This window comes from Musca autumnalis, unplaced genomic scaffold (assembly GCF_047663935.1).
Source record: "Musca autumnalis isolate F117 unplaced genomic scaffold, ASM4766393v1 scaffold_4, whole genome shotgun sequence".
NCBI lineage: Eukaryota > Metazoa > Arthropoda > Insecta > Diptera > Muscidae > Musca > Musca autumnalis.
This window is the reverse complement of record NW_027411977.1, coordinates 169550516-169567820: the sequence shown is the minus strand read 5'-3', so window position 1 is coordinate 169567820 and position 17305 is coordinate 169550516. Positions and strand designations below refer to the sequence as shown.

General features: G+C 34.4%; 1 protein-coding gene across 11 annotated transcripts in view; it reads right to left on the bottom strand.

Annotated features, from left to right (window-relative positions):
• olf413 (DBH like monooxygenase olf413) overlaps window positions 1–17305 on the bottom strand; it is a 482855-nt gene that overhangs the window by 336579 nt on the left and 128971 nt on the right. For all 11 annotated transcript variants that reach the window (XR_012412929.1, XR_012412930.1, XM_073987110.1 and 8 more), the window contains one exon: window positions 4730–4885. Coding sequence is in view for 9 of the 11 variants with exons in the window: in XM_073987110.1 (XP_073843211.1) it covers window positions 4730–4885 (156 nt within the window). In the remaining 2 variants the exon portion in view is untranslated. The remainder of the gene's footprint in view (window positions 1–4729; window positions 4886–17305) is intronic.

Genomic DNA, 17305 nt, shown 5'->3' with positions numbered 1-17305 from the left:
CCGACCTTCAGCCGGTATTTGAAACTTGAACCATTAGCAACACCTCCAGCGGATGAAAATTTTTCTTTATTATTTTTTTAGGTATTATTTTGGGGGTTATGTCTGCTATGTGTTAGCGTGAGTTATGTCCGAATTCATTAACCGACATAATTCCCAAAATATTCTTGGGAGTTATGTCCTGGTACTAATCAAAACTATTGAATGAAGATTTTAAATTCTTTTTGAAATTACACCCCAAATTTATTGTTTCATTATCACTCCAAATTTAGGGCCTATTTGGTGCAATTTTTCAGAATGTTAAGTTCGTGCCGGGCCGAACATTTTATACCCTTCACCCCTAGTTGTAAAATGGGTAACTCTAAGCTCTTCCGTCACGTCAAGGCTTATTCCTAGGAGAAGTGGAATATGGTAACGAAGAATCCCACTTTCTATCCGAAATATCATACAGTAATTCCAATTAGACGATATGTGAACTACCTTTAAAATACGTTAAATCGGGAGATTCCTGCTTGTTTGGGACTGATTGCAAACAAATATATGTTTGCATCCAAACATAATTTGTTTGGGCCCAAAAAATATATTTTTGCAACATTTTGTAACATATCTCAATTTTTTACATATGTTTGGGTACCAACATATTTTTTATGTTAGAACATATTTTTCATTGGTGGAGAGAGTATGTTTGTCAAAAAGAGTAACAACAGGGCTCTCGCGGCTGCGGAATGTCGGTTTATAATAAAGAGCTGTGTGTATGGTGTAATAGGAGGCGCAGAAGTTTTGTGATGTGTATGCGTAAACACGTGTGTTTCGTGCTTTGTTATTGTTAACCAACGTAGCAAGCGAAGAGGAAACGAAAAAAATGGTATTAATCTTTTTTCTTCAGTGTTCTAGACACAATCGTTGATTAAAGACGGTAAAGTGAGTGAATAAATCGGTGTTTTGTCTTTTCTTAAAGAATTGTACATTTTAGAATTGAATCAAAAGGTAAATGGAATTATTTTATTGGACAAGGAAGAAAGAAATCTTATTTAATTTTGGTACATAATTACATCAATACATTTTTCATATACATATGTATATTTGAAAGATGTACCTATTTATTACATTATATGTATAATCATTTGATTCCAGATGACGATTTCCCGCTGATGATTTGAACTTTGAAGAAAATGTGTTTTACTTCACAACTAAGGATAAGCGTTCAACGATATTTCTATATAATTTTTTTCTTTTTAAAAGTGCGACTTTTTATAAGTTATTTCATTCAGTTTTTTCTTTTATTAAAGACTGTTTTGTCTTTCTTTGGAATTTTGTATGTACCTATGTATCTATCTCCCTTGTCCCATCTGGGATATTTGTGGAACAATTATATATACATATATGTATCTGCTGTGCTTTTACTTTTTTTCTATGCCTTTCAATAAAACACCACCATTTATAAATGTGTGTATATGTTAGAGATATCCAGTGAGCGCTTGCTGAGAGCAAGTGAGCATACATTTCAATGTGTTTCACATTGACATTTACGCTCCCTGGTGCATGTGTTTGTTTTTTTGTGGCTTTTGTATAATTTGTTTGCACCCAAAGATATAATTTGTTTGCATAGAAACATATAATTTGTTTGCACCAAAACATATAGTTTGTTTGCACCCAAACATATGTTATGTTTGGGACTGCTTGCAAACAAATATATGTTTGCTGCAAAATATGTTTGGGACATATGTTAGAGAGGCCTTTTTTCTGTGTGTGTTGACATAACTCCCAAATCGATTTTTGAGAGCTGCGTTCGCGGACAAATGGTAAGTCAGCATGTCATGATTTATTTCTCTTAATATTTTACAAAATAGTGATGATATTTTACTCTTTAAAAAAATGCAAAAAAACTCATTGTTTTTATGCAATTTCAATCGGAAAGAAATGTTTTTTGAAGTTTTCAAAATTTTGTTTTTCAAAATAGGCAGACTTTTTCCAAATTAATTTTTTATTTTCCGTGGGCATTTCAATAATGAGTGCCGTAGATTCCCGTGTTAAGGTATATATGTATAATCTGGGGTCTCCACTGTTCGCAAAACCATAAAAAAGCTACGTAAACGTGCGAACTTCGGAGATATTCAAGTATTATAAAATGACTTAGGAAAGTAACATTTCTATCAAAATTGGTTGATATTTTTGTCTTTAACCTTTAAAATACCTATTATGAGGGATTCCGTAAAAGCGGCTATGCCAAAACGCGAACATACGTTGCTAATATTTTGCATAGAGGTTTTCTATCTACGAAGAACATAAAATGTCAAAATACAACCAAATACTTTGGAAAATGTGTCTGAAACATTTAAAATACGTCCTATCAGCCGGTACCGTTCAATGAGGGCTATGCCAAAACGCGAACCTATATTGAAAATATTTTGTACATACATAAGTTTTCTATCCGCTGAAAACTCAATATACCAATTTGAAGCAAAATCTATTGAAAAATAATGTAAAACGTAATAACGGCAGCCGCCGTTACATGAGTGCTACAGGAAACCGCGGGTCTATGTGGCTCAATTTGAGCCCCACACTATCCACTGATGTAAGAAACATTTTTGCAAAATTTTAGGAATCTACGTCCTTTACTTTAAACGTTTTTAGTAAAGTTCTGCTAAAGTGCTCATATTTCGCTCTGTGCGGCGAAAGGAATTTCTACTGGTATTTTCAGCCGTTTGATTTGAGTGTTTTATACCATCAACTTCGGTTAGATAATGTTGCTAAAATCTTGAAAATACTGAAAATCAGGTATATACCGCTCTATGGCCGCTATATCAAAACCTGGATCTGTACAGAAAACATTCTGGGGAAATGTTTACATGGCATTTACACCAATGCTTTGACATGTGATTTTCACCAATGATTTGGCATGTCATTTCCCCCAATGCTTTGGCATGTCATTTTCACCAACCCTTTGCAATGACATTATCATTACGACGAGCGTTTTAACAACATTGGTTGTGATTTCGAGTCTCCGACAACATCAAGCCTATTGTAAATAATTTATCTTATATATTTAGATAAATGTGTATAAATAAAAACACTAAATTCATCTCTATTGGATCGGTGGAATGGGTTCAAATGCTGATGAAAAGATCGGATCTTTCACTACTTCCTTTGCATTGGTTAAAATGCTAATGAAAAGATCGGATCTTTCACGACTTCGTTTAAACCAATGCAAAATATGCCATGAAATCACGTCATCGCTTGGAACCCCTTCCTTCAAATTTTGCTGGGCACCTTATATTATTTTTGATCTCCTGAAATATTAAAATTTTTGGCACATTTAGTGTAAACGGAAACCACGGATTTTATAGTTTTTGAATTATTTATTTATTGTTGTCTTATTAGGACGAAGGTCATTTTTTATAAACGTTTTTAATTAATTGAATGACGTAGGGATTTTGTATTGAAAAAGTGAATTCTAGCTTAGTCCCACACACCCAACCAATATGCTACGATCGTTTCGCTGGTGGTTTAATTCAGCTCATCAGACATATCGGATGTGAATGGATAGAAGACAAAGGCTGAGTTTGATAACATCTATTTAACAACTATTATTGCAAATTGGAAGTATTTTTGAAGCCTTTTCTTAATCAAGTCAACCTTGTGTTTTGTCTGGAATCTTTTTCTTCATGAATTGTAATGCCTTCCAGTTCGGAATTAAATAAAATACAAAAATTAAAATAAAATACAAATTTTCCAAATATATTAATAAATGAAGTAAAGTTGTCAACCTAGGAGTGTTCTTACCCAAATTATGGTCAAACATACAATAAACATTATTTTTTGCGCACCAAATCTGCTCTTTTTCCAGTGTGCGTTGTGTTATTTTTTTACTAAATCAACTCCATGTGAATTGCAATTAAACGATACTACAAGAGTGACATTAACTGATGTTAAATTTATATCATAAATCTGAACCCATATCCATATAATTTGGAACATTTATTTCTAGACCAAATTCCGTCACACATTCCTAATTTCATTGATTGATTGGATATACATGGTATGTTTGTTGCATCAAATACATGAAATCGGCTGAAAATATATACAGGAGCTATATCCAAATCTGAACCGTTTCGCACCAATGGCAATAACGTGCATCTTTTGCACAAAATGCACATTCTCAATTTTTACTGAGACAGTGACGGACTGACATGCTAAAAAGACTAAGAAAGTGATTCTTGGTATATCCCTAAAAAGAATCCTCATGTGGATTTTCCGCTAGCGAAATAACGTCCACTAGCCAGATTCTCCAGTTAGCTGCTTACAGAATTGTTTAAAATTAAATTGTTGATTATAAAAAAATCTTTCGTGATATGCCTGCATTGTATATTCTTTTAATTAATTGAAACAAAGACAAATTAATTGACAAAGACCAAATTTTAGTAACGCAAAGAGAGACTCATTTCAAGACAGAAATGGTATTTGCTCCTTTATTTGTATTGATTTTATACTCAAGTCTTAAAAATAGTTGTTGAGGCATTGCTTTGACCGTGAGTAATAATATTGTATTTCGGCTATCAATTGCAAGGAGAAAGTTTTCAAAACTCATTAAAAATTTTGTTGTAGCATTTCAGGAACAAATAACAAAAATTGTTTAAATAGCTTAAAACTTTTTCAAGTAATGACGCTGCCATTAATCATCACTTCAGCTAAGCAATATTTCGAAATATTCTTTGTGTGTATGTGTACTTACCGTTATTGCTATGTCATGCATGGAATCACATGTATTGAGTTTCCTTCGAAAACGCAGAACAGTGTGTGTTCTGTTCTCGTATCCCATAATAAGAATGTAATCTTGAGATGGATCTACAACAGGTTCTGGATCTCCATTGCGCTTGATGTGCCTATCCTGTAAATTATACACGAAAATTAATTTGGTGATTTAATGTACATATGTATGTAATACGTTGGAAAATCATAAAATATATTTTTTTCTAGAACACAAACAAGTAAAAAAGGGTTATGTTCGGCACAGACCGATATTTATGACTATCGTATATACATAAATGTTTCTTTTTATTCCGGTTTAAACACAAGCTCCATTGAAAATTTCGCGACGTTCGGCCCATAAGTTAATTACAATCTAAAATGGACATATGGACGGACTGACAAACAAAGGTTACTACTTTTATTTCGTCAACATATTACATGAGTTTTGGGCAAAATGAACTTATTATACCACTTCCAGATTATGGAGTAATACGTATTAACTAACTCTAACACATTGTTGAAAGACATACACGAGTAAATGAACTTTTGCCTATTAATTACTAAAATAACGTTTATAATATTAAGATATTTAAAACTTCTCTGCACAAACAATTTTGAAATTATAATATTTTCAAATCATTTTGTGAGTTAAGTTTTTATTGAATCATTTTTATGTAAAACTAGCGGACCCGGCGAACTTCGTCTCGCTATTAAGGAATAAAATTTCATACAAAAACTCAATTTTCGATTTTTCCAATTTTCCGACTTTTCCAGAGAGATTTTCCAAAATTTTCTTCCGTAAAGACCTTTTCCTCGAAAATACGAATAACTGACAAAAAATTTTACAGAAATCGGCCTAGCCGTTCTCATTTTATGAATTACTAAACATTTTTTACACCATTTTTATATATATATAGATTTTATTAAAATTATATAAAACTCCATCAAATGCAGGACAAATATATTGTATAAGTAATCAATGTTACCAAAGAATACGTTTCAAGTTGAGAATAAAATTCGAAAATTTGTAATGAAGGCCAGCGCGTGTATGCTACGGTGATACGATTTGATTAAATCACGTACAAAATGATTAAAACTAAATAAGTTCAAAGTATTTCCCGTGGAAAGTTTTTTATTGAATCACCTGATATGCAAGAATTTATCTAATCTTTATAAATAAAAATCAAATGTCATTCCTTGGTAATGCCATCATTTGGGAACGGCTAGACGATATTGATAACTTTTTTGTGAACCCAACTTAAGTTTTTATGCAAAGATAATTCGACCACGCCCACTTTTGCGCCCACTTTTTTCAATTTTTATCTTTTCACAAAAACTACTAAACCGATTTTCCTGAAATTGTCAGGGAATGTACAGAGATGATCCCCGGTTAAAATAGGCTACAAATTTAGTTGAATTTCGGAAGGGGCGGTGAATTTCCCCTATACCCTATTTCTTTAAAAATGCTATATTTATCTATGTAAATAAAAATCAAATGTCGTTCGTTGGTAATGGCATCAGTTGAGAACGGCTAAACCGATGTCGATAATTCCTTCTGTTATATGTGCCCCATAACCCGACTTGGGATTCTGTGCAAAAAAAATTTGACCACGCCCTCTTTTAATCCCACTTTTTCAATTTTTATAATTTCTACAAAAACTGCAGAACCGATTTTCTTGAAATTGGCTGGGAATGTACAGGGATTGCTCCCGGTTAAAATAGTCTACATATTTTGTTGAGTTTCGGAAGGGGCAGGGTACTTTCCCTTTACCGTATTTCTTTAAAAATGCTATTCTTATATATAAAAGACAATGTGTGTATGTTATTATGTTTGTATGTTCCGTATAGACTCAAAAACGGCTGAACCGATTTTCTTGAAAATTTCGGAGGGGCGGCGAACCTCACCCATGCCATACCTTTTAAAAACCATATTTTAGCACGCCCACTTTTTTAAAAATATTATATATCCAAAACTACTGAACAGTTTTTCCTGAAAATTTCACAGAATATACAAAGAGAATTCGTGGTGAAAATAATTCATATATTTTGTTGAATTTCGGAGGGGCGGGGAACATCTCCTATGCTCTATATTTAAAAAAGCTATTTTTGCAAAACTTACGAACGTATCGGTTAGAAAATTAATTTGCGGAGGTTGAATCTTCGACCCTTAGTACCTATTTGGGGCCGAAAGACCCGACCACGCCCACTTTTAAAAATATGTTATATATCCAAAACTATTTAACAGATTTTCTTGAAAATTTCAGAGAATGTATAGGTATGAAAATAGGCTTAAAGTAAGGTCACATTAGGCAAATATTTGCTCTAAATTTGTTTCCTGATATTTGCCCAAACAAATGTGAATTTCATGCAAATTTTTGTTTGTGTTCACATTAGAGGCAAATATTTGGCCTATTTTGTTTGCTCAAACAGTGACAAATATGGCAACGGGCAAACATGTTTGCCATGTGTTCACATTTGAAAAAATATTTTCACCCAAAAACTGTTTGAGCAAACTGTCGACAAACATAAATTTATTTGGACTAGAAAAATTTAAAGAGAGAAATAAAAAATATGGCGTTTCGTTTATTGTTTGTTGTGGAGAATGGGAATAAAATACCATCTGTTTGGCAAGTTTATTTGAGTATTGTTGCGAATGTATGTACATACATATGTACATATGTATATGATGGCACATTGACATTGTGCTTTGGAATATTATTTTTATTAACAGCTTTTAATTTTTAGTTTGCAATGTAATGTTTTCAAAACCAAAAAAGGATTTTTTGTGTTAATTTATTAAAATTGACAGATAACACGGTGCGCCTGAATCAATTTGGAATGGAAAGTGCTTACACCTGGGAAGTTTTTCGGATTTTGAGACTACAATGTTCAATGAAAAATCAAAAACAAAAAATCGCCAAGCGATATTTAAATATGTCGCGGTAAAAGTTCACATTTTTCGGGTCTTTATAGGCGTTCAAGATTTGGCTTGAAAACCGCAAGTGAAAATGTAGAATTGAAAATTCTATACACGATTGACCATCATGACGTTTTCCTATTGTTTACAATGTTTGAGATATAGAAGTTCAAATTGGGACAATGCACTGACTCCATCGACTGCTTATAACTGCATGTGACTGCAATGTCACAATTTAAAGTTATATATCTCAAGAAATATTACAATCTAGGAAAAAATTACAAAAGTTGTAGAGAATATTCACAGCTATAAGATTATCTCTAGTCCAATTTCTATAAGACTTCAAGCAAAATCCTTGAAGATAATTTCCATTCAACGCCTTCTTTAGTCCCATTACGATAGGACTTGCTGTTTCCAAGCAAAATAAAAAACCTAAAAAACCCCAAAAAAATATGAACTTTAAACGGCAGCGCGTTTCAGAATCCACGAAACTTCCCAGGTGTAAGAACCTACCAGGCGCACCGTGATAAAGATGTAGTTTTTTTGTAAAAATTGGCCGACTTCTTGAAGACAATAGACACTAAAAAATAAATCCACGAAGTAGTACAATAATAACCAAAATGATTATTTAATTGTAATGCAAGCATTGAAATCAGTGTTCATGGCATTTTTGCAGTCCCACTGACTAAATTTAGAAATATTTTCTCTAATTATAAGGTTTTCCAAAATAGGTTTGGATAGCGGTATTCTACTTCCAAGACATCCATCAACGATAGATTCCACAATAAATCTCTAAAATTTCGCGTTTTGCCTCTTCTATTTTCCGTTATAAAAAGCAGCTCGCCTATTCCTATTCCTATACCTAACAAATCTTCACCTAAAATTTTATCAAATTTGGTCCAGAGAATTCGGAAAAATTGATTTTGGGCATCATTCAGTATCAGAGAATACACACTCACATTTCAATTGTTTATTTGTGTATTCATTAAATATTCGCTTTGTATTATATATTTACAAGTAATGTTATCATTTTTATATTCATAATATTCTTTTTTAATAGGTGACAACAATGTGTTTCAGCAGATATTTGCCCTTGTTTGCTCTTACAAAACTTTTGTAAGACCTAATAAATATTTACTCAAAAGAGTGAAAAATATTTGCTTAAGAGAGTTCACATTATGGGCAAACTGGAAAATTTTTTGTTTGCTGGCAAATGGTTTTGTTTCCCCAAAATCAGCTGTTTTCTTGTTTGCCCTTGAAAAATATTTGCTGGTCAGATTGAAGCAAACAAATATTTGTCATTTTTCGGCAAATATTTGCCTAATGTGACCCTACCTTTATTTATGTATGCTTATTTATGTATGTTATATCTGAAACTGCTAAACCAATTTTCCTAAAAATTTCGGAGAATGTGCCGGGATGACCCCTGGTGAAAATAGGCTACATATTTTGTTGATATTTGATCGGTTAGAAAAAAGATTCACGAGGCAACGGTGGTTGTATCTCCGACCCTAGGTACTTATTTAGGGCATAAACCTGATCATATCTTGTTAAAATATGTTACATATTCAAAACTACTGGACCGATTTTCATGTTGTTTTCAGATGATGTACAGGGATGTCCTCTGGTGAAAATACGTGATATATTTCGTTGAATTTCGGCAGAGCGGAGTTTGAAAATTAATTCGATAGGCAATGATAGTAGTTTCTCCTTAAATATGTTACGAATCAATGGAAATACCAGATGTTATGCATAACAAAGTTTTGGTCTTATTGAAAAGCAAGCGTGTAGATTAGAAGGCAACACATCGATAGCCATAGCTTCATCAGGTATATAAGATACATCATAAGAAGGTGGAAGGACGACACAATCATCTAGAACGAATGTACATAAAAATTCCCTAGAAGCTTTAGATCGATTCTTGAAGGATTTAGGAAGCAATTCGCGTTTAGATCTCAGGCAAACGCTTCCAGTTATACTTTTTCAGCAGATAAAATAAATGAATGCCTCAAGTCATATCGCCTAAAGTGCATATCGATACGAAAATTTCTGAAGATTTTTTATTTAAAGTCACTTGGAGATCTTGACTAATTAGCGATACAAGGTGCGGTACTTCTCCTATACCGTATTTCTTTAAAAATGCTATATTAACAATAAATACGAATTTATTGATTTGGAAATTAATTTGCGAAACAATTGTGGTTGTGTCTCCAAGCTTACGTACATATTTTGGACATATGACTTGACAACGCCCACATTTAAAATATGTTACATCTACAAAACTACTGAACCGATTTTATTGAAATTTTCAGGGAATGTTTGCAATAATAACGAATGTATCGGTTTGAAAATTTACGAATTAATATATGTAGTTTTGGAGATATATCTATATATCTATCTATATATAAATATGATATATCTCCAAAACTACTGAACCGATTTCAATGAAATTTGCAGCAACGCTATATGCATATGCCAAACTTATGATTATCCCATTTCGTACTTGGTGTCTCATCTGTCAGCAAATAACAAAAAGTCTTCCTTCGAAAACTCCCCCTCCCGCTCGATCGTAGGGGCAAATTTTTGAAACCTATATTTTTGGATACTTTTTAATTAATTTTAAAAAATTATAAAAAAAATTTAATTTAAAAAGTAATCATGGGGAATTATTGCGAATATATGTAACCGTTTCACAAAATATAGAGAACATGATTTACATTATAGTTGTTATAGCCCCGTAGAAGACTAAATACTAAATTTCAGCCATTTCTGTAGGGTAGTACGGCTAAAATCCTAAAAACCCTAAAAGCGGGAAGTACCGTTCTACTGAGGCTATATAAAACATGGACCAGTGCTGAAAAATTTCTGGAGGAAAGTTTAGTAGCCCCAAAGAAAAGTAAATATATATTTAATTGCAACCATTTCTGTAGGATAATGCAAATAATTCCCAGAAAAGCCCCGAAAATTAGGGGGTAAATTATAGCCCCATAGAAGATTAAATACTAAATTTCAGCCATTTCTGTAGGATAGTACGGCTAAAATGCTAAAAACCCTAAAATCGGGAGGTACCGTTCTACTGAGGCGATATAAAACATGGACCAGTGCTGACAAATTTCTGTAGGAAAGTTTAGTAGCCCCAAAGAAAAGTAAATAGGTATTTTTGTAGGATAATGCAAATAATTCCCTGAAAACCCCGAAAATTGGGCGGTACCGATCTATGGGGGGTAATCCAAAACGTGGATCAGCACTGACACATTTCCGGGGAAAAGTTTTGTAGGCCCAAACAAGATTCAATACCACTCTTCAATCATTTAGTCATTAAAAACGATCAAATAAATCAATAAAAGAGCAAATAAATGAAAATTATGGTGAAATTTGGACAATGCTACCGAATTCTGACTATAAATAGGACGGAATTTGCACTAGAAAAAGTTTGCCAAACTATACTGAAACCGGTTCAGATTTGGATATAGCTCCCATATATAAATTCACCCGATTTAAGGTACTCGGTGCACCAAATACGCAAATTCTGTCTAATTAATAATTCGGACAATAAATTAGTTTGCCAAGTTATATCTAAATCGTATACATATACATTTTTCATCCGATTAAAAATATCCAAAATTTAAAGTTTTACGAAATCTAGAAGTTGATTTCGAATTAAAGCAAGTATACGCAAAATTTCTTTTCAAAAACTGTTAGCTGATATCGTCACCTTTCACCAAATAAATATATATGTGCGAGAATACGCCCCGATCCCGAAAGTTCTACTCCAAAGAACACATGGATGATACCACAGACTACATCAAAAAACATCACTTACTGACACAAGAAATTATTAACCACATCTAATATTACATTTACATTTTTAATAACAATCTTAATTTACATACCATTACCCGCATTTTCCATTTAAAAAAATATATATAATATCAACAGATCAGGTTTTGGCGCCAAAAACCATAAATTGTTTAAGTACGACTGAATGCCAGAAATAAACGGAATGAAAATTATGACACCTTGGCATGTCGCCGTGGGCCGTTGCCAGATTGTAATTTTTTGGTTTTGGAGGTTTGAAAGTGTTAAGAATATAATTCCGTTATTATTTGATTTCAATCACTGACTTTTTGCTTCCAAAACCTGTCATTGGCCCCATCTTACAGTGTTCGAAATTTCGAACACATTTTCCGGGAAAACAAAAAATCGGAATTTTTTTTTTCTTAAAAAATAAATGAAAAACTTGTCTCGGGACGAAATGGGTTATATCGGTTTCAGCATTAATTTTTGTAGACAATGGGGCTGTGTCTGCGACCTTAGGTACATATTCGGAGCCAAAATACCGGACCCCTTTTTAAATATGTTATGTCTTGAAAACTGATGACCACGCCTACTCTTTTCATCTTTTCAAAACTACGGAACATAATTTCAGAAAATGTTCAGGAATGTCCCGTGGTCCAAAAAGCTATATTTTGTTGATGCATTTCGCCTATTGTTTTATATCCCGGATCAGTTTTGTGTGGCACAGAGGGTTGTGTGTTCAACGCTCACCGCCAGCTTGGTATTTTTGTAAAAAAAAAGCAAAGAACAGTTGGTGGTGCACATGTACGCGTTTAAACAACCCTTAATGCTCGTGTGCGTGGCCTAGTATGTAGTGTGTTCGGCTACAAAGCAGAAGTTCTTGTGTTGTAATACAACCAGGAGCAAAATAAAATAAAAATATGAAGTGTGTTGAAATGAAAATAAATTCTACCTAAACTGGTTCTCTATAAATAAAAAATATTTGTTTTATCTTGTAGCTTATTTTTCAATTCATTCAGTGGCCATAGAAAAACTTGTTATTCTAGTGGCCATACAATAACTAGTAATTCAGTGCGACATGCCCTTGTTAAAATAATGGGTTAGTAGGGGTTTTGTAAGTAGTTACGGTTGCCAATAATCCCTTATAAACCCCATTATTTTTATGCCCTCAGCATTTATGCTAACGAGGGTATATGGTAAAAACAGAAATTCCTTTGCAATTCCATTTGAAAAAAAAATTTTGCGTGCACATCTACAATTTTTGATACAGAGTTTAAGGAAAAAATTCTGGTTTCAAATCTGTTCGTATTCACAAAATTGGCCGATGCGCGCAAAAGTTATAGCGGTTTTTATTCTCATATAAAGAAAAAATATAAAAAAAATTTCTTATTTGTTGTTGTGAGAAAATTTATGCATAAATCGTTAACAGCATTCCATATCTATTCGTAGAGTTTAAATATTTACTAAATTTATTATTATTTTCTCGGAAAATCGACAAATAATAAACAAATATTGAAGTAAATCCAAATTATCTTGTCTCAGAGTCCATGCAAACCCCCAGAAAATATATTAAAAAATATCTGCGGAATCTAGACAAAATCTATGAAACCAAATTTACAGAGATTGGATACATAAATTATAGCAACAACAAAAGAGAAAAACTTATTGTTAGACAATATTGTTGCAAATATATTTTTTGGTTGATTCGAAAAATTAGAAAAAAAATATTTGGGAGTTCTCCAACTATTTCGCTAAAATCCAATACGATAATTAATGTACTCTACTAAAACTTCATCAAGAAATGTGGTTTACCATCGCAAAAGCTTAGTTGCTTACTGTGAGTAATATTGAAATTATAATCATTCAAAAACAAGTGAGAAGAGGCTATAGTCGGTACGGTGCCGACTATGTGGTACCCTACACCACTACCTCTGTGCATTATCTTTTCACTCGAAAACATTTCTTTTAGGGAGATACGAAAGTTTTCACCTATCTGGCTTTTATACCAAATGACTTAAGGCGAACTGAACCAAAATAATTAATATATTAATATTGGTATACCCCATATAGAAGCTGACCCCTAATTATTATCCGACCATCACCAACATCAATAGGCTTCTTCCCCTCCGAAACCCCCATCAACACCCAAAATTTCGTGACTATCCGATCAAAATTGCGATCTGTAGCGTAATTTCCAAAAAAGTGGAAAAATGGGATGTATTACCGACTATTGCAATATCTGCGTTATTTGGTTACCTACGCCGACCTAGTTTGAATCATTGCAAAGATGGGATCTTCTACTTTCATAGTCAGGCTTTGCTTTTGAAAAGTCTCTAACCAAAGCTGTGATATTCGTCATTATAATTAAAATCGCAAGAATCAAAAGTTGGGTTTTATTTGTCAATATTGTAATATCTCCGTTGTTTGATCACCTACGAGAACTTACTTTACATCATTAGAAAGGTGATATTTTCTACTTTCATTGTCAGGTTTTGCTTTTGGTATACCCCATACAGAAGCTGAGATATTCGCTTTGGAAAAAAACGTTGTCTTTTTATCCACATAAGTTTTTTGCCCATTCCGACCCCTGAATATTATCCGACCATCACCAAAATCAATAGGCTTCTTCCCCTCCAGGACCCTCATCAACACCCAAAATTTCGTGACGATCCGATCAAAATTGCGACCTGTAGCGTGATTACAAGGTTTAGATGGACAGACGGACAGACGGACGGACACACATAGCCAGATCGACTCAGCTCGTCGAGACATTCATTTTGGTATATATAAGTATGGGTCTACGACCATTATTTCGATGCGTTACAAACTTTTTGGGCAAAACCAACTTATAATACCCTCCCACATAGTGGTGTAGGGTATAAATATGAAAATTAAAAAGCCTGTAATTCGCGAATTAGTTAAAATCAGTTGATGCGCATATGGATATTTCATTGTTTCACGCAGCGGCAATTGTGTGCTGTCAGTTGCATCTCACAATGCCAAAAACGATAAAGTGGGCAAAAGTCGCGCAATGTGCATACGATTTTGATGCGCATCCGGTGTCATTAGCGCCCTTCAAAAATACGTCAATATACACCTATTTCATATAGATTCTTTAAGAACGGCGGATGTGCCTCCACATTCTATTTTGCGTAAAAACCCCATATCACTCGCGTATCTCTGTAATTTGTGACACGCGTTTTCGCAAATATTATAATCGCGTATAAAGGATTCCATTTTTATTAAAAATTTTAAAGAAAATCGCGTTTTGTATGCGGATTTGTCAAAATATATTTTTGCTTTTTGCATTGATGCCAACACAGCATGACGATTAATTTTAATGGTCGGCATTATGGGATCCCTCCTAAAACTTTTCATTTTAAAGAATTTCAGTCATAATATATATAGAATATATTAATAGTTCGCGAATTCTGAATGGGTGAAACTAGGATTCATCGATTGTAAAACATTTTTGGTTTTCCATATACACTTTCATACGTGCAAAATGTGCCTCATCGAAATAATGGTTTTAGACAATTTGGAGGTCATTTAGCCATGTCCGTCCGTCTGTCTGGCTGGAGTTCACGATAACTCTCGAATGGATCAACCGATTCGGTCCAAAATTTGGCTTTCGAAATATTTTGTACAAACTTAGTTTAAGTTCGAAGATAGGCTACATCGATCCACTCCTTCCGGTACCTCCCCCACAAAAGTTCGAAAATGTTCGGAAAATTTGTGCGTACGATAACTCTTGAAGGGAGGAACCGATTTGATCCAAACTTTGCACATCGTGCAATTTTTATCAGACTTAAATGAAGTTCCAATATGGATTCAATCGGTCCACTGTCCCCTATACGATGGTACAATTTTCATCAGGAGCAAGTCCATACTTCCTGAGAAAATAACCTTAAAGGTGCAAAAAAACCTATGACACCGTGTGTAGTGGTTGGAGCACAAGTTAACTCTCGAACTGATCGACCGATTTGGTCCAAAGTTTGGTCTTCTTCATATATAGTTCGATCTTCAGTTTCAGTCCGAAGATGGGCACTATCAGTCCACAGCTTCCAGTACTTCCCCCAACATTTAAAAAATGTCACTTAAATGGTATGCACTATGTCTCTTGAACGGGTCAACCAATTTGGTCCAAACTTTGGATCTCCTAACATTTTGTCCAAATTTAGTTAAACTTCTAAAATGGCCCATATCGGTCCTCTCCTTAGGATACCTTCCCCACAAAAGTTCAACATTTGTGTCCATGTGCAGTTTAGGGTCTGTTCGAAAATCCTTTGAAAATGCATACCGATGCTGTTCGATATGGTCCTGTTTACAGCGATATTATGTTTTCCATGGACAAGTCCATGCTTCCGATGCCCCACTGAAATGACTAGTGGGCGCGGTATCTATCGAAAAGATATGACTCCCAAAATAAGATCCACTTAGATAATGGACTATGTCGGTCCATTCCTTTAAGTACCTCCTCCGCAACACTTTTGTACTTTAATCCTAATTCACATTTTTGTCGGCAAGTTCAAATGTCCAAAAAGTGTTTAAATTCACATGGGCTGAGGGTATATCTCTGTCGGCAAAGCCGACTGATACTTTTTTACTTGTTTTGTTGTGAATCTCTATATTTGCTAAAGTTGAGAATGAATCGGCTTGCAAATTAATTTTCGAGACAACGGTGATTGCGCTCCCGATCACATTTTCTTTCTTGGTGCCCGAAGTCCCCACCAAGGACAGTTTTGAAGTATGTTGTATCCCGAAAACTGATGAACCGATTTTCATGTGGAATGTGCCGTGGTACGTGTAGGCATGAATTTCGAAGGTGGCACGATGTCTCCCATATTAAAAAAAAACGATATATGGTAACATGGGGCGGCTACGCCACTGAGCCGCCTTCGCCAGCGCCGATTTTCTTGAAAACTACAAGTGCTAGAGAAATGCCGTTAAAGGGAAAATTGTAAGTATAACGCAGATCTATCATCTCCCAAAAGTTGGTATTTGTGTCGGAGATATGATTATCGATACACGCGGTTTTGTGTTTTTGTGGTATTGCGAAAAATTTGTGCGCACGATAACTCTTGAAGGGAGGAACCGATTTGATCCAAACTTTGCACATCGTGCAATTTTTAGCAGACTTAAATGAAGTTCCAATGTGCATTCAATCGGTCCACTGTCCCCTATACGACGATACAAGTTTCATCAGGGGCAAGTCCATACTTCCTGAGAAAATAACCTAAAAGGTGCAAAAAACCTATGACACCGTGTGTAGTGGTTGGAGCACAAGTTAACTCTCGAACTGATCGACCTATTTGGTCTTCTTCATATTTTGTCCGATCTTCAGTTTCAGTCCGACGATGGGCAATATCAGTCCACAGCTTCCAGTACTTCCCCCAACATTTAAAAAATGTCACTAAAATGGTATGCACTATGTCTCTTGAACGGGTCAGCCATTTTGGTCCAAACTTTGGATCTCCTAACATTTTGTCCAAATTTAGTTAAACTTCTAAAATGGCCCATATCGGTCCTCTCCTTAGGATACCTCCCCCACAAAAGTTCAACATTTGTGTCCATGTGCAGTTTAGGGTCTGTTCGAAAATCCTTTGAAAATGCATACCGATGCTGTTCGATATGGTCCTGTTTACAGCGATATTATGTTTTCCGTGGATGGACTTGTCCGATGCCCCACTGAAATGACTAGTGGGCGCGATATCTATCGAAAAGATACGACTCCCAAAATAAGATCCACGTAGATAATGGACTATGTCGGTCCATTCCTTTAAGTACCTCCTCCGCAACACTTTTGTACTTTAACCCTAATTCACATTTTTGTCGGCAAGTTCA